The sequence below is a fragment of the Canis aureus genome, chromosome 15 (genome assembly GCF_053574225.1).
Source record: "Canis aureus isolate CA01 chromosome 15, VMU_Caureus_v.1.0, whole genome shotgun sequence".
NCBI lineage: Eukaryota > Metazoa > Chordata > Mammalia > Carnivora > Canidae > Canis > Canis aureus.
In genome coordinates this window covers 54,257,030-54,280,471 of record NC_135625.1, presented here as the reverse complement: position 1 = coordinate 54,280,471, position 23,442 = coordinate 54,257,030, and the positions used below count along the sequence as shown (strand labels likewise).

Below are 23,442 nucleotides of genomic sequence, written 5' to 3'. Positions count from 1 at the left end.
GGACAAAAACAAGTTATACTGGAAAAAGGAGCAAAAGAGAAAAAAAAGAAGAAATAAAAAAGAATAAAAAAAGGGGGTTGGGAAACAACAGAAACAAACAGAAAAGAAAAAACAAGGGGGAGTATCCTCTGATTCTATATACTGTAAATCCCTCAACTTCCCCTAGAAGTTTCCAGTGCTGCTTGGTCAATAACTTGGTTTCCCCTGTCCTTCCAGCTGGTCTTCTGGGGTAGGGGCCTGCTGTGCTGATTCTCAGGTGTGTGCTGCTGGGGGAGCTGCCCCGCCGCCCCCTGCCAGGTGCCTGGCTCAGTGGGTGCTGTTTATCCAGTGAGGCCCCTGCCCAGTCCCAGGCACAGGGTGACACGAGGAGGAACAGCCACACTGGTGGCGGCCAGCTGTTCAGCCCTGGAGTCAGCTCCCGCAGTAACTACCGCAGCTTCCAGGCCACAGGGGCCTGGATGCTCTGGGGGTGGGGGGGCGCCGATCCGCCCAGCTCGGGGCCGCCCAGTGGTAGGAGCGTCCTTGCTTTCCTGTACCCTCCTGGCCTCTGCCTGTCCTGGGGGGAGTGCCGATCTTGGGCTGTGTCCCCCAGTGCCCTGGGCTCCGGGGCCTGTGACACTATGAATGGACCTAAAGTACCACGATGTATAATTTAAAAGCATCAGAGTAAATTTTCTGCCGTTAACTTATCTTTTATTACAAATAAAATTCATAAGCCATTATAGAGGTTAAAGAAAAACAAAATATGGAAACAGCACAATGACGGGGAGGGAAGCCTCCATTGGGCTGCAGCCATCACGAGCCCCGCGGTAGGAGCTGGGGTGGCTCCTGAGGTGGTTCAGGGGGTTGTTCAGGGGTCGAAGCCAGTTGCTCCAGAGGCAGGTGGCGGCCCTGGCACTTTGGGGACCCTGACTGCAGGCGCCAGGGCCTACTCCTCCACCGGGTGGCCAAGGGTGCAGGTGGCTCCTCATCAGGGTGGGGAATCATAGGTGCCAAAACCATGTGCATTGACTTGGACTCAGTAGCCAGCATCTCAGCTTGGGCCAAGCCCTCACCTCCAGCAGCCGGGACCGGCTCGGTCACCTCAGGCCCTGAAGGTGCCACAGGCCCCACAGTCGGAGCTGGGGTGGGCTCCTGAGGTGGGTTAGGGTGTTGCTCCGGGGCCGAAGCTGTAGCCCCAAGAAGACAAAGTATCATCACCAGGACGGACTTTCCACGTCCCTCCCAAATCAAGGACACTCTTCCCACTGCTCAACGTGTGTGAGTACAAGAGCCCTGGGAGGTCTCCCCAGACTGAAGCCCGTGGGAATGGGGTGTGAGCCTACCCACTGCTCCCGGCCCAGCTGCATGGAGGTTGGGTCTGTGTGGCCCACCCTGTCCCAAGCTTGGCCACCCCCAGTCCTCCTCATCCTCATCGTCTAATTCCACGAGCTCCAGGTAGCTGAATCGTTCCAGGTAACGCTGGGCTCGGTTTTCCAGGTCTGAGCCTGGCCTGTTGAGCCCCATGAATGCCAGAAGTTTCCTCAGGAAGAGAAATTCTGGTGGCTGATGAAAATCCTCCTGATAGTACTCCAGCCAGATGTCCAGGATGCAGGAGATGGCCCTGGGGAGGGACAGGTGGGCAGAGGCGTCAGAAGACAGGGCTCCCTCACACCAAGGTGTCCCGGGGAAGCCCTGCAGGAATGGGGCCCCAGGCCTTCCGCTCAGGGCTGTCGGAGGCCAGTGCTGCTCCTTGTCCACCTGCCACCTGGTGGTCCTGCCTGCCACAGGCCTGCTCACTGAGGAGGGGCTGGCACGAAGCCTCTGTGCATGGGAGCCCATGACTAGTGGTGTGACTATCACTGTCTTCCCTGGGGAAGCATGACTCCCTCCTCAGCCTGGCTCCCTGCCCACTTGCCCCTTGAATCCACTGGCAGGCATCCGGGGAAGGGGGGTGTCTGGCCTGTCATTGCCCTCACTGCACACACTGTCGCTCTGGGAATGTCCGAGTGGGGAGGGTTTGGGCTCTGTGTCTTGCCAGGCCTTGCCAGGAGCTGCCCGGTACTGCCGCCTTCCCTCCTGTGGCTCAGCGCTGCCTCACTCACGAGGGGCCCCCAGGGGTTGTCCTTCCACTGACTCTAATCTCCCAAAGGGCAGGGGCCGTCTGGTCCGTGAGCACTCACTGGCTCTCCTGAACACCTGCTGTGCACCTGGGTCCAGGTGCCACCAGCTTGGTGAGTGCGATGCTCCCCACACCCTCTGCTCTGGGTCCCAGGAGGGGGGTAGACAGAGGGCTTTGAAAGGGGCAGGCATGGAGAAGGACTTCATTAGGGCTCCCAGTGCTCTCCCACAAAGCCCGCACCCCATCCACAGCTCTCTTTTCCTCTTTTCTCAAAGGACCCATTAGACCTTTACCCTGTCACAGGAATTGCAGATGTGTGGGGTGAGGGTCCAGCAGCCCCTCCAGGCCACAGCCCCCTCGCTGCCCTCTTGGAGAGGAAGGCCCTCCTGCATGAGCCAGAGCTCACTCACACTTTGCACTGCTCCACGGATCCCACGATGTCATCATTCAGATATTTGTTGCATCCATATCTAGAGGAGGGCAGGGGGGCATCACATGAAAGTTCCTGTGGACCCGACCTCTCCTCATAGCTGCTGTCACCCTCTGACCCTTGACTAGCCTGGAGCCCTGGGGGGCCATCCGCTCTGTGCGTGGGGCCACAGGCAGCCCCTGGAGAAGCGCCTGCACCTGCTGGGTCCTCCTGAATGCTTGAGGAATGAAAGGGCTCCGGCCAGGCCCATGGCCGACATCCGAGTGGGCCAGGGTGCCTCGGTGTCCCCGGGGTCCCCTACTCCGGTTGCCCCAGGACACAGACCCCAGATGGACTCTCAAACCTCCCTTTCCATGGGAAAACAGGCCAGCTCAAACCCTGGTGACGGTGGGGACGCGGCACAGGCTTCGTCATGGGGAGAGAACGATGACTGCTGAGCACAATCACAGCCCCTCTAGCCGACCTGCCACAGGCCAGGCCCCGGGGACTGCCCTACAGGACCCCACTAGGCCCCGTGTGACTCTGCTCCAGTCGGAGGAGCAGCCCCAGGGGCCGGGAAGTTCAGGAACATTCCCAAGACTCCCAACCAGTAGGTGGCCCATCCCCCTGGGCTGTGGAGGGTCAGGGTGCTCACTTTGCAAACAGCAGGTCCAGGATCTCTTCGGTGGTGCCAAATTCAGGATACGTTTCCATAAATTGAACAATGGAAAGGTCGTCCAAGCACAGCAAGGCGGGCACCAGTTCTTCTACCTGCTGCTCCAGCAGCTCCCTCCGGCTAGGGGTGGTCGGGAAGATCCGATTCCTTCTCAGGGCTGAGGCCCTTTCAGCCTGAGGTGGGACAGAGGGGACGTGCAGCCTGCACTGTAGCCTCCAGACCACCTGGCAGTTGGAGCGCAGACCAAAGCCCGAGCTCTCAGTGGCTACGGGGGGCGGGGGGTGGGGGGGCAGGAGTGCCCACAGCAGGAACACGGGGCTTGACGCCTGCGGCTCAGTCACTAGGCATCTGACTCTGGGTTGTGGCTCAGGTCATGGTCTCAGCATCCTGAGATCCCGCCCCTGGCAGGCTCTGCGCTTGGGGCAGAGTGTGCTTGAGGAGCCTGTGTCTCCCTCTTCTGCTCCCTGCTTCTCTGCCTGTCTCTTAAACAGACAAACTATCCAATAAAGAAATAATCTTAGAGGATAAATTTTCAAAAAAATTTGGATCAATACAAGGACCTAGTGGGAAAGATTAGTGTCCCAGGGCCGCTTGTCAGCTGAGTTTTGGCAGCACCTCCCTGCATTAATGGCTTCACCCCATGTCAATCCCCAAATCTTAAAACTTCTCTGTCATATTTTTTAAAATATTTTATTTATTTATTCATGAGAGACACACACAGAGAGGCAAAGACACAGGGAGAGGGAGAAGCAGGCTCCACACAGGGAGCCCGATGTGGGACTCGATCCCGGGACCCAGGGATCACGACCTGAGCCAAAGGCAGTGGCTCAACTGCTCAGCCACCCAGGCATCCTATCTGCCATATTTTTTAAACTAAAATTATTAGAGAAGGGATGAGCTTGGATATAGGGCAGACAAAGCTGTACAAAATAAAAGAGAACTTTTGAAAATACACCAAGGTAAGTTCTTCTCACATCCAACTAAATGTTTTGATATTTTACATGTCTCCTCCCACTACATCTTTATAAAAGCAAGCAACATTGATAATCCTTCATCTCAATTGTAAATTGACTCCCCGTCGAAGCATTTTCAAAAAATACAAGAACTTTCATAGTGGTGACATAGAATATCAAATGTCAAGTTGAATTTGAACACTATGTGCCTCATAAGTGGAACTTCACAACAATATTCTAGGCTTGATTATTTATTAAGAGAACTTAGGATCCCATATAAGGCTAATGTTCTGGTCATTGCCCTACAAGTCATCACTACACTAATGTCCCTTTTTGCTCCAAAGTACATTTCAATGTGTGTGTGTGTGTGTGCATGCATATGTGTGAATGTATGTTAATATATAATTTTAAAAATCCAGTCAACCCTTAATTTACTCTTCATGATGATGTTAAAATGAAAGGAATGTGGTCTGTTCTTGACTCTTTCAATGTGTTGCTATTTCATAGTTCCTAACACATTAATTGTACTGAAATGAGCTTCCCACATTACTTAAGAGGGCGAATATTTGGATCCAGATTACCTTAAAAATTTGCAAAATTTATAAAGGATATATAAAGCTTGTTAAAATAATTTGTAAATTATTATATTTCATAAAAATACAAATTCCAAAATAATAAAATAGGCTTGAAACTAGAAAATAGTAAAGAAACTTTTGTCTGCCTTGATACTTATAGTTAGAGAACATCAAGCCTGATATTGCTAGGACTAGTAAACAGCTGGATCACCCAGCTGACTATTCCCTTTGAAAGGTTATCCTGACTTTGGAATGGCATGAGTCAGACTCTAAAGGAGAAGTGGTTCTGAGGACGTTCAGATATGAGCACCAAGAAGGTAATGAGCCTGGAAATCCTCTGATACACAGAAAAGTAATAAGAATTGGGGAAATTTTTAAATGAAAAAATTATGTGTATCCAACCTGAAACTATTTAAAAAGCTACCATCTAAAGAAAATTTATAAAGAGCCTCATTCAGTTTATGAAACAAAAATAGAAATGATGGCAGGGATTTTATGAGAAAGCACATTCTAATCAATCTAAGAAATAACATTCTAACAGCAATATTTTATTTTTGGAGTTAGTAGTTTATTATCCCCCAAATCAGATGAAGTTAGTGGAGTTGGCTTTCAGTGAATTTGTGCTCTTGGTGAGATGCTGGACTCAGAGAAGTATTGAGGTTCCTTCCATTTCTAGGGTTTCTTTTTTAAGTACTGATACCACAAAAAGTGTTAATGAATTTCCATAATTCTCTCTAACTTTCAAATAAAGAACATATCAGGCTACATGATACCTACTTACCATTAATATTTTATATGTGTATCTTATTTTTTTTATTAAGGTTACAGACCAGAATATGTCATCTATCTCTATGTATGGAGATATAAAGATACATTCATATACTATATCTATCTATAGACCAGTATATGTCATCTATCTCTATCTATAGATAGATATGGTATGCAGCTATATCTATATCTACATATCTATATCTCCATACATAGAGATAGATGACATATTCTTTTTTTTTTTTAGATGGCATATTCCAGTCTATATCCTTAATGCCAGAAAAGCAGGATTAATTTATTCAGATAATTTTTTTGACTTTGGCAGACAATAAACAATGACCTTAAAAAACATTAAATAAAAAAAACATTAAATATCTCAAAAAATATAATAGAGAAAAATAAAAATGGCTCATTATTCCACTTCCCAGAGATAACCACTATTAATATGTTGGTTCATATTCTTTTCCCTCTTTCTGTTGATACAGACTAGTCAAAATATATTAGTGTCTTTTCACACACATGGAACAATACTATTAATACTAAAACTTTATGTTTTTCAAAGTATTTCTTGCCTCTACTTCCACATAGATTGATCTTCTTCTTTTGAGTGACTCTGTTGTATTCTATTCAATGAACCTAAGTTTATTTAACCGATATCCCAGTTGAATAAGGGGCTTGTTTTGAGACCTTAACTATTATAAATGATGCTGCATAATATTTATAACAATATTATCTTCATTACAAAGACTAATAAACATCTCTCAAGTACTTATGAGGTGCCAAACACTTTCTTACACACTTTATAGACATCATTTCATTTAATTCTCAAAGGACAGTGAAATCTAGACATGCTATGTAACTTGCCTAAGCTCACATATCTAGAAAGTAATGCCATTAGAAACGACAAACACTCACCATTTGCTTCGACGTGGATGGACCTGGAGGGTATTATGCTGAGTGAAATAAGTCAGTCAGTGAAGGACAAACATTATATGGTCTCATTCATTTGGGGAATATAAAAAAATGGTGAAAGGGAATAAAGGGGAAAGGAGAGAAAATGAGTGGGAAATATCAGAGAGGGAGACAGAACATGAGAGACTCCTAACTCTGGAAAGGAACAAGGGAAAGTGGAAGGGGAGGTGGGTAGGGGGGATGGGGTGATGGGCACTGAGGGGGGCACTTGATGGGAGGAGCACCTGGTGTCATACTATATGTTGGCAAATCAAACTCCATTAAAATATATATATATATTTAAAAAAAGAAAGTAATGAAGTGGTAATTGCAACTCAGGTCTGTCTGATTCTAGAGCTAAAGCTCAACACTCACTCAGCAAATATTTCTGTGCATACATTTTTGTATGACTTGTGTTAGTACACACATGGTACATTTATAAACATAGTATCGCTGAGTCAAAGGTTATGCAATATTTGAACTTCAAGATGTATTTTCAAATTAATTTTCAAAAAGTTTTACCAATTAGCACTCATTATTGCAGAAAATCAGAGCACTACTTTCTCCATACTCTTGCCAGCATTGTGTAGTATTTATCTTCCCCCCCATATGATAGACAAAATAATTAGTGTTATTAGTGTTGTTTCAATTTTCATTTCTTTAATAATTTACTGTTTTAGTAATAAAATGTATATATTTAAATATCATTCTTGTCATCAGCTGTTGCATTATACCTCATATGCCCATCATCTCTGTTTTGGAGAAGTGGCATAAAATTCTCAAGAAAGTTTTTTTTTTTGTGCGTTTGTGTGTGTGTGTGTGTGTGTGTGTGTGTGTGTGTGCATGCAGTACATTATTCATTCTCTGTATCACCACATATATCCAAATTCCTTGTTTTTTGTTTTTTTTGTTTTTTGTTTTTCTGTTCTTTGGAATTTGTTTCTGGGTTAAGCACAGTCAGTTGCCATGCTGCCAGCAAGTTGCCATTATTCAATTCAACAATCAGTTAAGGTTTCTTTTTTTTTTTTAAGAATTTTATTTATTCATGAGAGACACACACAGAGAGAGAGAGAGAGAGAGGCAGAGACACAGGCAGAGAGAGAAGCAGGCTCCCTCAGGGAGCCCAACCCGGAACTTGATCCCGGGACTCAATCCCGGGACCCCAGGATCACTCCCTGGTCCAAAGGCAGCCGCCCAACCGCTGAGCCACCCAGGGATCCCTCAGTTAAGGTTTCAGGACTTGGACAAGGTAACTGACTAGAGAGTAGGAACACACCATTTAAAGTTGCTTTTTTTCTCATAAAAATGATGGCAGTTATGGAAAGAGAGAAGAAAAACTTTTTGAAAACTAACGTGATATGAATTAATACATGTATACACACATGCATATGTACATGTTCTTTTAAAAGAGCGAAGAGTTCAAGGGAAAAATAACATTAAAAGAAGAGCTGTTCAAAAATTTTCTTAAATTTTAAAAGTCCTTCAGAAAATAAAAAGTGATTAAAGAATTTGAGGTCAAGAATTCTTAGAAATTAAGAAATCAACTCACCATTTACATTTCTTTTTTTTAAATAGATTTTCTTGAACAAATCTTTATTCACTTGCTGTGTGCCCTTTTTTTATAATAAATTTATTTTTTATTGGTGTTCAATTTACCAACATACAGACCATTTACATTTCTTTTAGAGTCCCTCTATAGGAGCACCTGAGTGGCTCATGGATGACCATCTGCTTTTGGCTCAGGTCATGATCCTGTGATCCCAGGGCCTGGGATTGAGTTCTGGATGGGCCTCCCCATAGGGAGCCTGCTTCTCCCTCTGCCTGTGTCTCTGCCTCTCTGTGTCTCATGAATAAATAAACGAAGTCTTTAAAAAAATAAAATAAATAAATTCCCTCTATACACTCCAGCAAGTGTATATCGCATTGCAGAAAAATGCACCAGAGTCCAAATGCTACCAAGTCTAGGAAGCAGTCAGGGTTAACATTTATTCCAAGTGGAAAGACATGGCACTCAGCTACATCTAATGGCATGAAGATCAACTAAGGCACACAAAAGTACTTGTTTTTTGTAATATATTCAAAGGTACAGCCATTTGCTTTGCTTAGCATTCTCAAGACGATAGTTTTGTCAATGGTGATAAGAGTAAGTATGATTATGTTATAGAATTATCATCAATAAAAACAAAAGTGTCATAATGGTATCCTTAAACTTGGAACCAATTAGCAGCACCTATAATCATTCTCCTTAATTATTCTCATTTTCTTAGAGGAGAAGAGAGGAGAACTTAATGTGTATCAGGTTAAGTGTTTCCTCCCTAAAGTTAAATACTTTTTTCTATAATAATCTCTAATGAATGCATGTTTGATATTTTATACTTCTTTTCTTTTGCATGAGCAGACCTACTGACGTTTTCCACCTTGTTCAAGCAAAAATGAAAAAGAATGCTAAGTAATTACAATGTGAAACTAGCCTATTTCTTTTTCTGAGTGTTACTTGGAAGAATGCATCTTGCTACAAAGCCAGTATTTTTTCTTCAATTAATATAAATAAGAAATGAGACAGATTAAGGGATTGGGTATGTGATTTATCTCTGGTCTGTAATTTGTTTAAAAAGCAACTCCTATTTCTTTTCTAACCTGTTCATTTCTCTCCTCTATGCAGCTTAAAAAAAAAAAAAGAGAGACCACCTACATCCACACAATATCATGTCCCCAAAGCCAAACTTTAAAAAAAAAAAAGGAAGCATCAGTAAAATATTTAACTTTTCTGCTCTAACAGGCAAATGTAACACAAAAGGCAACAAAATCTACATTATGATTTCATGATTATTAATTTGAATATGAATGGAAATGTCCGATTCCAAAGCTGGTTTGAACTGCAAAAGTAATATACTGTGCTGTAAGTCATTTTTTTTTCCTAATTATATGGTGAAATCATTAAAAAATAATGATTAAGTTCACTCAAAATGACATTGTAAAGCTTGTAGAAATATAAAAGCAGAATCTTTACATATATGTGCATGTGTGTGTATATATATATGTATTTCACTTTTAATTTTTTTTTTAATTATAGTCAGAGAGAGAGAGAGGCAGAGACATAGGCAGAGGGAGAAGCAGGCTCCATGCACTGGGAGCCCGATGTGGGATTCGATCCCGGGTCTCCAGGATCGCGCCCTGGGCCAAAGGCAGGCGCCAAACCTCTGCCCCACCCAGGGATCCCTATATATTTCATTTTTTATCATAGTTCATACCGCAAAAATTTTAAGGAGATTGACTTTTATCTTAGAATTCCTATTGATAAGGAGGATAACTACCTAAAAACAAACTGACCAATCTATCAATGGAATACTACATATTAATTTCATTATTGGTTATGTACATTGTATTATGAACATGTTTTTTCAATTGCAGAAATGTCTCCTTTACAATGAGCATTATTTGAAAAAAGAGAGATTAGACAATCTATAGCTAGAAAAAAATGAGTGAGAAAAAATTTGTTTATTTTATGGTTTATATATCTGATTTATTTATTTATTATTTATTTCAGAGAGAGAGAGAGAGCATGAGCGATGGGAGTTGGTGAACAGAGGGAGAGGGAGGAGGATCCCATGTGGAATCCTTGCTGAGCACAGAGCCTGTTCCGCAGCTCAATCCCAGGACCCAGAGATCATGAGCAGAAATCAAGAGCTGGATGCTTAACACACTGAGCTTGTTTACTTTACTCCATTATCCTATTATAATAGTAAATTACCACTACCTGTTCACATGTTATGGCAGAGAGTCTAACTCTTGAGTCCATTTTCTCTCCTACCTGGACACATAGCCCATACAGCATTCCCCAGCCTCCTCTGCAGCAAAATGTGTCTTGTAACTGAGAATAGACATGATATGATCCAAACCCAGGCCTAGTGATCCTCCATGTTCTTTCCCTCAATACAGCAATTCTGGAAGCTACATTGAAAACAGCAGGGCTGGGGCACTTGGGTGGCTCAGTCTGTTAAGTGTGGATTTCAGCTCAGATCTCAGGGTTGTAAGATCAAGCCCTGCATCAGGGTCCATGCAGGGTATGGAACCTGCTTAAGATTCTCTCTTTCCCTCTATCCTCCCATGCCAAAAAAGAAAGAAAGAAAAGTAAAGAAAACAGTAGAGCCAAAATACGAAGACAGAACATGGGGGTGTGAATCACCACTTGGAGGAGAGCCCCTGACTGATAAGGAACATATGTTGCACAATTTACATGACAGAAAAACAACTATATTTTGCTAAACTGTTGGGATTTCTGGACCTATCTATTATACGCAATAATGTTATTTTTATTAATGCAAATTGCTCTTTCCCCTTTAGTCTATGAAGACTCACCAATGCATTTTACCTCAAATCGGTGCTGGTACTGTTTTTTGTTTGTTTGTTTGTTTTTAAATTAGATTTTACTTATCTATTCGTGAGAGACACACAGATAGCGGCAGAGAGAGAAGCGGGTTCCCCACTGGGAGCTGGATGCTGGACTTGATCCTAGGACCTGAGGATCACACCTTGGGCCAAAGGCAGATGAGGCTCAATCACTGAGCCACCCAGGCATCCCGTGACACTAGGTTTTATAACCAGAAAGAATTCAGTGTGGGAGATCAAGAGAAGCCAATGTAAGTACCAGAGGAGCAACAGGCTGAAGAGAACACTGCTAGCTTTAAGTCCCAGTGCCTGGTACTATTCATTCATTAGTGAACAAATTGAAAAAGGTAGAAGAAAACTTTCAGACAACCTAGTTCTATGGAAAGACTGATGAACAGAGGAATTAAAATAGAGGTTTTTCCCATCTGAGAGATATGTAGAAGAGATTGTGGTATTTAAAAATGAAAAACCTCTAGTTTACTAACTAGAATTGAAATAAAAACTTTTAAAAAGAATACTATTTTGTATAATTGAAATTTGTTAAGAGAGTAGATCCAGTGTTCTCACCATAAGGGAAAAAACAAAACAAAAGCAGAACTACGTGAGGTGATAGATATGTTAATTAGCTCACTGTGACAACCATTACAAAATACACACTTGATACAAAATATATCAAGTCCCTGAACACGCCCAATCTTGTCTGATCTCTTGTCTGATCTCGGAAGCTAAACAGGTTCAGGCCTGGTTATAGTACTTGGATGGGAGACACATATATCAAAATACCACATTGTAGGGACCCCTGGGTGGGCAGCTGCCTTCGGCTCAGGTCATGACCCGGGGATCCCAAGATCGAATCCTGTATTGGGCTCCTGGAAGAGCCTGCTTCTCCCTCTGCCTGGGTCTCTGCCTCTCTCTCTCTCTCTGTGTCTTTCATGAATGAATAAATCTTAAAAAAAAATACAACAAAAAACCCAAATACCACATTGTACATCACAAATCTAAATGATTTTTATTTTTCAATTATACCTCCGTTAACTTAGGAACAAAAATGAATGAATGAATGAATGAATATTATATGCCAATGCACATAAGTACTATAGCAGGTGCCCGTATCACACCTTCCTATAATGCTCTATACAAGAAAATGAAACACAGCTTATAACCTTTAACTCAAGAATTCTTTTTTTAAAAAATATTTTCTCAGGAACTATAAATACGATATGTCCAAAGTTTTACCAACATAGCTGATTAAAATCGTATTATGTGTCTGTAGATGTAGGTGAAAATAAATATATATTCCTTCTCTGAATATAACGCATATGCACACGCAGTAAATACTATAAACTATATTATATTTAATGAAAGCATTCAATAGTTAAAGATTTCCTATACAAAAGTATTTAATGATATGGAGGATGTTCATATTATTATCAAATGAGAAAAAGAGATCCTGGAAGAATGTTCCAAAATAGCCCATTTCTATAAAAAATTAAGTTCCATGATGTACATGCCCTTGTCATCAGTGAAGATTAGTAACGATTCATTAGATTAGAAGAGCTTTTACATCCTTTCTTTAGAATTATCTGCATTTTCTCAATCAGTCCCTTGCCACATAAGATGATTTCAGCCCATATTAATCAGAAATGTGGCTTCAGTGAAGAGAGACACAACTTGCTCTGACAGTGACAGGAACAAAGTAAAGTCAGTAGATGCTGGTGGCATGAAAAAGGAAGGATTAGTGTTGGGTGGAGTTCCTGAAGGAAGGAAAGCTTCTCACTGTACATAAGATGAAAAACAGGTAGATCACCCATAAAGAATTATGTTTTTTTTTTTCCCCAGCTGGAAAGTTCTTTCCAGGAGCTTCAGTACAACTTACAGATAAGGAAAACATTTAGTAGCTGAGCAAAGACAAGTAGCAAAGTCTTTGGTTTCTTTTTAGGAAAAAGCAAATTCCTATATTAGTATAAAATGTTTGACTTTGTTTTCATTAATCGTCCTTCAAAAACATTGCACACATCTATTAAGCTAGGGCTATTCTTACATACAGTAAGAGGTTGTTTGGCACATGTTGGAGTCATAAATGTTTCCTGGAAACAATTGGCCCAGCGTTTAAAGTGTTCGCTGAGGTAATAAATAATGCTGAAATATGAAATTACTTCCTTCTACATTAAGAATGAGCTTCCTCATTAAAAGTATTTAAAAGGCCCTCATCTTGCCTAATAGCCTTAGTTTGAGCTTTAAGTAGGAAATCCCATCTCCAACCTCTGCCTACACTGCAAAAACAAACAAAACACAACAAAAACTTTGGAAGCAAAAGCAACAATTTAGGCTGTCAGCTGCTTTGGGAAGCCCTCTGTAAAGGCACATTTCAAGTAGAAAAATGGTCATTTTATTTATTTTATTTTAGGATTTTACTTATTTGAGAGACAGAGTATGAGCAGGGGGAGGGGCAGAGAGAGAGAGGAGAGGGAGAAGGAGACTCCCCACTGAGTGTGGCCTGGCACAGGGCTCTATCCCAGGACCCTGAGATCATGACCTGAGCAGAAGTCAGATGTTTAATCAGCTGAGTCACCCAGGTACCATAACAATGGTCATTTTAAAGAAGCCCCTTACATAGCCTAATACTTAATATAAATTGTTCCTAAGATACAAAACGATAAACTCCCAGCATTTGATCTATCATCACACCTATGATTCACCAAGTTTGTGAAAATATACCCATTTTACCCACCCCCTTACCCCCTGCCCAGCATAAAGGGAGAGAGAGCTTGAGGTTGTGATCTACACTAATCTTCGAGCAGTAGCTGACAAGTTGGGCCACTGGTAAGGGACTTAACCCAATTGAAAAGTTGATGACAAGAAGTTCTGATGAAGTATAGGAGTGGTCCCCTTCAAAAGAGCATAAAATATGGATATTCATGTCCCATTTAGTCTTCCAGAGAAGGCTGACACTTTAGAGGGACCTCAATAATCAGACGCACAAAATTACCTATTCTATAGCTATTAGTCTTCATTTTCATTAATCCAAGTGTTTGCTGAATGGGAAAGATACTAGTAGGCCAGGATAACACAAGGGGCCAGGTTTGACAACATGAAATTCTCTTCACACACACAAAGAAAGAAAGAAAGAAAGAAAGAAAGAGAGAGAGAAAGAAAAAGAAATTCTCTTTACAGTTGATACGGTTATGGCCAACCAGTGTCTGATAGCAGAAGACAACACAAAGCCATTCATATGGCACCTTCTGCCTAACTGGTATGGCACTGGTTCTACTTGACTACTTTTAGCACTATGGGAAAATATGTTTTCTTGCAGGAAGAGACATATATGGAATCTTTCTTCTCTGGTCACAATTCTGTCAGCATCATGACTCGTAGGCTTACAAAATCCTTATTTTCTTTGGATTCTGACATAATCTTACCTCAGACAAAGGGAAGTAGTTTGCAACAAAAGAAATGTGTCCATGGGCTCACCCCAAAATCCACTGGTCTCAACATCTACAAGTAGCAGATCTGATAGAATGGAATAATCTGCTAAAGACTGCTGTAGCATCTTTCAAGAGACACAATCTTGTGGATTTGGGATGGTGTCCCACCAGATGTTACAGACCTTACACCATTATCCAACACATGCCATCTCTCCTGCTGTCAAAATGCACAAATCCAGAAACTAAGGAAGGCAGTGAGAGTAGCTTCTTTCAGCAAATAGGTAGAAGTGCCCTGGTTTACACAGAAGAAATGCTTCCCCTAGACAACACAATCTCTGTTAAATTGGAAAGTAAGTATGCCCTCGGGCCATCATAAACTCCTCAAGCTCTTAAACTTACTGGCAGAGAAAGGGACTACAACCATAGTTGAGGTGATTGATGTTATTTAACAATAGGAAATCAGATTGCTGCCGCACAATGGAGGCAAGAACAATTTCTAGAACCTAGAGGTTTCTCTGGATTGCCTCACTTCTATAAAAGGTCAGGTAACAGAATAATGAAGCAATCCAATCAAGGCAGAAGCAATCAAAGGCTTATACCACAAGATCATATCACCAGATAAAGAATACTATAGCCCAGTCACTGACAGAGCTTAGAATACACATTGAATGGATGTAGCTAAAAGAATATATAATTGTCATTTAAGGTCATATGAGAGGTTACACAAGTTACGGGACTATGGCAGCTATATTTTATGTTAATTGAGAATTTCTTCCCTCATTTTTTCCCCTAGATTATCTTACATAAAGCTGGCATACTGAGATTTGCCAACATTATAGATTTTATTTGGGAATATGACTAAACTGACATCAAGTCATAAGGTTATGGTAGGTGATGGGATTCGTGTATCCCTTGTATTAGAGACACCTTTTTTTCATCTGGAAAAGAAAAGATGCCAAGAATAAAGAGGAGTGGAATGCAGGAAGTTTTCCATTTTTTCTTGCATATCCACACTCCGCTCTCTTTCTCAAACTATGCCCAAGGAGGCTGTACTGTATGGACTACATCTGTGCACTTCCTTCTCTGGCTTCAGATTGGATCAGGCCCGTGGGAGGAACCAGGAAGAGTTTGGAGGGTGGCAAAAAGTAAAGTCAAGATATCTACTCCCTTGGTTCTTCCTTGGAGAGTAGACATCATCTGTCCCCAAACCAAAGGCCACAGTCTCTTCAGGTGACCCTCTGCAAAAAGGTATTTTTTATGAGCTCATATAATTGCCTTCTCCCTTTCCATTAAGGTCTAGGAGTAGTGATGACTTAACCGCTGATTACTAGCCCAGTGTACAACCAACCATTCCTTGTTTTACCTAAACTCTATTGACTCCTGTATAAGTAGTTCTCGTATTATATTTTCCTTGGCCACCTCCTGAAGTGTACATCTGTTTCCTGCTGATAAAAATTTTTAGAAATGTGAGAACTGTAGCAGATACCCCACTTACATGATAAAGTTGATAGTTAAACCACTCTAATAAGCACTTAACCCAACATTTTCTCTATATTAGTTTAAACTGTATGTATGATTAGAAATATCAACACCTCTCTTTCAAGAACTGGTTGACCTAGCAGGCAGAAAATCAGTAGGCGAGCTGAACCTGAAATCGGTAGAATATAGAACCCTATGAATCAACTTGATCCGACATTGACAGTAGGTGGTGAATACTCCTAATGAGAGAAAAATACACAGTCTTTGCAAGCTCACTCGGCGGACTCTACAAGATACCATATTCAGAGACACAGAACACAGCATAAAAAATTTAAGAAAATAAAAAACATACAAGTATGTTTTCAGACCACAATGTAACAAAACTAAAAACCAATATGTATGAAACCTATATGTGGAAAATTATAAAACTTGGATGAAACAAATTGGACGTAAAAGAATAGGAAATATTCTATTTTTATGGATTCATAGACTCAATACTGGTAAAATACCAATTATTCCCAACTTGATCTAGAAGTTCAAAACAAATGCAATCAAAATCTCAAATACTATACATTCCACATTTGCAATCTTTTCTATTTATCTACTCCTTTCCAATTGTATAGCTTATTCACTTTGACGATCTACTCAGCAGGCAATTATTGATTGTCTCCTATTAGACATGCACACCTTGGAAATGATGAAATTCATTAGATGTAGCTCTCCTGAAGGAGGAGGTGGCTGCACTTTGCCACCTCTTAGATGCATCATTTATCATAATTTTATGGTCAGGATCACTTGCTCCTTTACCATCGAGTGGCAGACCTGCCACATTAGTTGTATGCACTGAAGAGGAAAATGAGGACTGCATGGGCTTCAGGGACTAGCAGAGGCTCCACGGTTACCTTGGTTTGTCAGCTCTGGTTTCCTTACCCCATCAATCAACCAAGAATGCCCCAACCAATTTTCATATATTCATTCTAGAGCTGGTTATACAATATGGCAGCCACTAGCCACATGTGGTTATTTTAATTTAAATTAATTGAAATAAAATAAAAATTTAGTTCCTCAGTTGCAACAGCCACACTTCAAGGACTCAAGATTCACATGGGGCTAATGGCCACTGCATTGGACAATGAGAATTTTACAACATATCCATCACAGCAAAGAGTTTTGTAAAACAGTACTGACTAGATTCTCTATACTAACCCAAACAGACTTTTGTTATCCTATCCAATTTTCTTATAAATGTCAAAAAAAAACCACCTAATTTTGCTAAGATCCTTAAATCTTTTCTTAACAAAAATGTAATTCCGAAGAAATTTTCAGAGCCTAATACTTATTGCATTAGCCATATTTAATGAAGACTAGGAGTACTGCATTATGTGAGAAGGAAGAGTCTTCATGGAATGAGTACTAAAGGTTCAAATATCAGAATATTTCTGGAGATAGTTCAGTAATTTTATAATGTTACTGTACAGCGTATATTATCTTTCATGTTAGGTTTATCAAGATAAATACAGAAACAAGCATTTTATTAATTCTGATTTATTTATAATATTTCCTTTTAACTAGAATCAGTTGCTGGATAGAAAATTAACTTTTCTTCCCTCCTACCATCATAGCACATCATTCACCCATAACAGTATTTCTCTTATTTAGTGTCATCCCAAAGGTTTTGTGTTATTGTTTGCTTTTGTTTATGCATTCATCTGGCCCACTAGTTTCTGAACTTTGGAAAAATGCTTTAGGAGAATACCAAAACCTATACCAGGTTTCCCCATAAAGCCTAGTATATAATGCTTTGAAGGGAGTGAACACTTAAACCTTCACTGAAATAATAACTGATCATTAATTTGAAAATATGCATAACATGGCAATTTCCTGTGAAAATAAGGACTTCTTAGAGTGTCAAGAAACACAAGACATGATCTGTGTGTGTTCTAAGGCTTAAAAAAAGATTTACTTATTAATTTACATATTTATTTCCTTATGTATTTATTTTGAATAGATACGGGATATGTCCTCCCCAAATATCCCACATCACATTTGGTCGGTCTGCTTGATTCTCTAAATCAGTTAACCATTTGGTTCTCATACTGAGTAACCTATGTCTTACAATTTAATCTTTATCTTTAATAAAAGTACTACTTTAGCCTGCTACCACTAACATCTTTTCAATTTTCCTTTTTTTTTTTTTTTTTAGAATTTATGTAGGAAATAAGGTTGCATTTTATTGGTATTCCTCACAGTCCTTGTCAGCAAGGATTTGATATCTATGCTATTAATTTTGGATTTATCCTGGAGGCGATAAGAAGTTATAATAGCATTTGAGCTACCTGGTGTTAAGTATAGTATTTTATAACTAATCAGTAGTAGGAAAGGGAATGGTTGTTTATGATAAAAATGAGAAGCAAAAATATCACTTGAGAAAAGTTATGAGATGACATTTCTGTGTGCACAAGTCTCTTAGTCTCTGTATATACAAGGGATGAGAAGGCTTTGAGAACCATTTCAGGGCAGCCTCTGTGGAGCAGTGGTTTAGTGGCACGTGTAGCCTGGGGCGTGATCCTGGAGACCCGGGATCGAGTCCCATGTCAGGCTCCCTGCATGGAGCCTGCTTCTCCCTCTGCCTGTGTTGTGTCTCTGCGCCTCTCTCTCTGTTTGTCTCTGAATAAATAAATATTAAAGAAAAGAAAGTTCTTTCTTTAAATAAAAAAAAGAGAACCATTTCAGTGTTGAGACTTTTTCTCTTGTAATTTTTAACTAAGATTGAGATTACTATAAACCGTTTCAATAGTCACTGCCCATAAGCAGTTGTAAAGACGGCATACTTCTTATGAACCACCTCTGATTCACAAAAAGAGTATTTGTCTCTTTTCTCCGCCCTACCAATTATGCTAGCTTGATATGTTCCAGAACCAGAAGCCAGAAGTGAAGGAAGAGAGTTAGGGGACTGAGGTTTAGAGGGATGAAAAACACTCCCTAGAACCTGTGATTTTATTTGAATATGTTACATAAATTCCACCGGAAGACTTAAAATTCTATTTTGAGATCTGCCCTATGACCCAGCAATTGCACTGCTGGGGATTTGCCCCAAAGATACAGATGCAATGAAACACCGGGACACCTGCACCCCGATGTTTCCAGCAGCAATGTCCACAATAGCCAAACTGTGGAAGGGGCCTCGGTGTCCATCGAAAGACGATGGATAAAGAAGCTGTGGTCTATGTATACAATGGAATATTCCTCAGCCATTAGGAACGACAAATACCCATTTGCTTCGACGTGGATGGACCTGGAGGGAATGATGCTGAGTGAAGTAAGTCAATCAGAGACGGACAAACATTACATGGTCTCATTCATTTGGGGAATATAAATAATAGTGAAAGGGAATAGAGGGGAAGGGAGAAGAAATGGGTAGGAAATATCAGGAAGGGAGACAGAACATGGAAGACTCCTAACTCTAGGAAACGAACTAGGGGTGGTGGAAGGGGAGGTGAGGGGGGGGTGGAGGTGACTGGGTGATGGGCACTGAGGGGGGCACTTGACGGGATGAGCACTGGGTGTTATTCTGTATGTTGGCAAATTGAACACCAATAAAAAATAAATTTATTATTTAAAAAAATAAAATTCTATTTTGATTTGTTTGTCCAAAAAATACATATTTTAATACCAGTTATAACTTAAAAATAAATATAATTCTTCCTTACTATATAGACAGTAAGAATACACAGACCAGATTACCTGTTCTTCAAGCTACAAGGACCTTCAAATCATTATCTTGTCTAACACCGTGCTAGTAAGAAAACATTATCAACTATGATGTTTAGAAAGGTTACCTAGGGAGAATAAAACCAGTTATTTTAACCTATATATTTTGTGGTTCAGTCGCTGATCAATGCACTTTGAAAATAACAATAATCAAGTGATAAGAGTTTATGCTTAATTCTTAAATCTTTCACAAGGTACAAGCTCAAAACCATTATATTCAATATTACAAATATTAAAGCCAGTGTCTTTTAAATTATGTAAGTTAATTTCTTAGAACTTATTCAGAGGAAATTACGCAAATTATAACTTATCCTATAAATAATCCATGTTATACTCACATCTTTTTAAATCTACAATTCGTATGTCTTACAAAAATTCTCGCCATTGTCTGCTAAACTTGTAGAAATTTAGAAAATGGAAAGAATTTTAATTTTGTGGCCACAATCATAGAGTCCATGAGGGTTCGGGTAATAACAGGGGCCTTGGCAGGTTCCTTAGGGCAGTACCTCGGGACCTGGACAGCGGGGCGCGGAGCAGCGATGGGGCCACCCGGGAACCGGCCTGGCCGAGTCCCGCTGCAGCCCTGGGGCGACCCGGGGCCTCCCCCGCCGCGCCCCGCCCCCCGCGGCCCCGCCCGGCCTCAGGTCCCTCCCGACCCCCTTGGCCCACGCCCCCCCCACCGCCAGCATCCCGGGCCCCTGTCCGCCCCCCGCGGCCCCGCCCGGCCTCAGGTCCCCCCCAGGCTCCTTGGCCCACGCCCCCCCCCACCCCCAGCATCCCGGGCCCCTGCCCGCCCCCCGCGGCCCCCACCGGCCTCAGGTCCCTCCCGACCCCCCAGGCTCCTTGGCCCACGCCCCCCCCCGACCCCCAGCATCCCGGGCCCCTGCCCGCCCCCCGCGGCCCCCACCGGCCTCAGGTCCCTCCCGACCCCCCAGGCTCCTTGGCCCACGCCCCCCCCACCCCCAGCATCCCGGGCCCCTGCCCGCCCCCGCGGCCCCGCCCGGCCTCAGGTCCCTCCCGACCCCCCAGGCTCCTTGGCCCACGCCCCCCCCCCCCCCGACCCCCAGCATCCCGGGCCCCTGCCCGCCCCCGCGGCCCCCACCGGCCTCAGGTCCCTCCCGACCCCCCAGGCTCCTTGGCCCACGCCCCCCCCCCACCCCCAGCATCCCGGGCCCCTGCCCGCCCCCCGCGACCCCGCCAGGCCTCAGGTCCCTCCCGACCCCCCAGGCTCCTTGGCCCACGCCCCCCCCCACCCCCAGCATCCCGGGCCCCTGCCCGCCCCCCGCGGCCCCGCCCGGCCTCAGGTCCCGCCCGACCCCCAGCCTCCCCCGCCGACCCCCGCCCCCGCGGACCACCCCGCCGGCCTCAGGTCGCGCCCCCCGCGGGCCGCCCTCAGCCCCCATCGCGCAGTGGGGCGCTGCTTACCGCAGGCCGAGTGCGGGTCAGAGCCCTGCCCCAGGGGGAGCCGCCGGTGGGTCCCGGTCCAGGCCGCGGCTTCCCCAACGGCCCCCGCCCGGGTCCCCCCCAGACTGATGCGCCTCTGCCCCCCGCGCCTCCTTCCGTTGAGGCCGTTGGAGCCCGGAGCGCGCGGCCGCGGGGGGCCTGGCCTGGGCGGGGCGGCGGGGCGGGAGCCCGGGGCGCGCTGCTGCTTGGCCACTTTGGGCTCTAACCTCGCTCCTCCCCTGGGCTGTGGGGTTTTTTGATTACAGGAAACTAGAGGACTGTAGGGAAGTGCCGCCTTGAGCGGGCTGAAGCGACTGCTGTCACTACTACATTCTCTTCTAGGTGTGACAGCGCCTTGGATCTAGAGACAAGCTTCTTGTTCGCCAGGAGCACCCCTGCAATGTGCATTTTCGGGTCATATCCGCATATAAATGCCTGTTTTTAACTACTTCATGCACAGGTTCTTAGCAGAGAGTCATGTTTTAGTTCTAGGATTATGCTTATTTCTTTCTTTAGGGTTGCTTTTGTAATGAATCAGCACTTACATACACCTCTACTAGGCAATCATGGAGTTGGCACCCCAAAGAAAGGTAATTTTCGGTCATTTTTAAAAATGTAACAAACACAATTATATTTGCATTTTAGGCCTCGTTTAATGATGTGACCTCTAGAATGCTTATCACATCAGTTCATCGTGTTTTTTATTTTATTTATTTACTCATGATAGACACAGAGAGAGAGAGAGGGAGAGGCAGAGACGCAGGCAGAGGGAGAAGCAGGCTCCCTGCAGGGAGCCGGTCGCGGGACCCTATCCGGGTCTCCAGGATCAGGCCCTGGGCTGAAGGTGGCGCTAAACCACTGAGCCCCCGGAGCTGCCCGGTTCATCAGGTTTTGCGTCTGTGGTGCTCCGTCCTTGAATAGGACATTTCATACCACTCTGCCACAAACATTTAATGTCCTTTGAATTCTGAAAATTCTGTTCTAAAAATATTTGCAACAATTTGAAGGACTTTGAATTTGTGAAATTGTGAAATAAAGTTGAAACAGTAGAAAAGTTTATTCGGAGGGGATTGACCTCTGCACATGTGTTTGAGTTAAAATAATGATGTAAAAGTAAACTTTGTGTATTTCTTCCTGTACTTTAAACAGTATTTTCAGATTCTCAGTGTAGAATTAAACATTGCTGATACTAAAAAAGAAATACATCTTGTGTCTTCCCCCAAGTAATACTATGGTTGCCGAGTCGTGAGAAATGACACCACAGTGATTATGTCCTCAACTGCCAGGCTTTTTCTTTTTTTTTTTTTTCTCTCCTGTTACCGTATCATAATTAGCTTCACCACATGGACTGAATTCTATTTCGTACAATGAATCATTCATTACCTGATACATATTTTTATCCTCCAAGGACTTAAATACAGTAGACACCTCTTGTGTATTATGACAGGAGGGGGAAGAGCCCACATGTACTGTTTGGTTCCCATGACCTTTTCTGTATCCTCCAGGGACACTTGCTGGTGTCCGCTCATTTCCTCCCTTGACACGTAGAGGGAGGCCACACTGAGGCAAGAGAAACATGGCATGTCTTTCTACCCTTTGAGAGGTGCTAAGCTTTTTCTCTGGCATTAATCCGGTTTTGCTTCTACATCAGGAAAGGAACCTCAAGAGGGAAAATACACCATCTTCTAGGTCTTGACCCCCATGTAGTCCAGGCTGTTGAGTTCCTCTCAACTGAGCATCTTCCATTGAATTGTTATTTCAAAGACCTCTGTGTTTCAGAAGCCTTCTAGTTTAGGACACCTGTTTCTGGGGCGCTCCCTCTCTCTGCACAAAAATACCAAGTCAGAAGGCCCAGAGCCCCGCAGCAGTGTCCTCTCCCAGTAGACCTGCTTAGCTGGGGAGAGTCACAGTCAAGTAGCAAAGCCAGCGCCAAAGGGCTCCCATTCCACTCTCCTTCCTACCTCGGAGAGGGAATTGAGACCTTTTCATGGTATCTGGAAACAAAGGAACTCTTTATCAGCAGGTTGAACCTTCCCTTTGGGCACAACTGTTCTTTAAATTAAGGTAAACATTGTTTTTTTTTTTTTTTTTTTTTTACCTATTTAAAACATTAATGCCTCGGCTCTAATTTTGTCAGCTTGCTGTATTTTAATTTCTCCAGGACAAAATAATCGGTTTACTTTTTTAGATTTTCAATCTGATTCTCCCCCTTATGCATTGCATATTATAACAAATAGTAATAGAACTTAGCCAAATAGGCTGTGACAATTAATTTTTTTTATTGGAGTTCAAATTGCCAACATGTAGCATAACACCCAGTGCTCATCCCGCCAAGTGCCCCCCTCAGTGCCCATCACCCAATCACCCCAACCCCCCACCCATCTCCCCTTCCACTACCCCTTGTTCATTTCCCAGACCTAGGTGTCTCATGTTTTGTGACAATTAAATTAATAATTCATTTTGGTTGCAAGTGTTTAGGCCTTGTGCTTTGACTGATATATG

The 23,442-nt window shown here is 43.0% G+C and overlaps 1 protein-coding gene across 1 annotated transcript; it reads right to left on the bottom strand.

The window, feature by feature from the left end:
- Positions 1 to 671: 671 nt before the first annotated feature.
- On the bottom strand, positions 672 to 21,134 carry LOC144284863 (ral guanine nucleotide dissociation stimulator-like). Its single transcript, XM_077849975.1, has 5 exons — positions 20,923 to 21,134; positions 6,398 to 6,420; positions 3,166 to 3,359; positions 2,512 to 2,571; positions 672 to 1,603 (listed from the first exon to the last, which is right to left on the bottom strand). The coding sequence occupies exons 2-5, from the start codon at positions 6,398 to 6,400 to the stop codon at positions 1,252 to 1,254; spliced, it is 609 nt and encodes a 202-aa protein (XP_077706101.1). The 5' UTR covers positions 6,401 to 6,420; positions 20,923 to 21,134; the 3' UTR covers positions 672 to 1,251.
- Between the last annotated feature and the right edge of the window lie 2,308 nt (positions 21,135 to 23,442).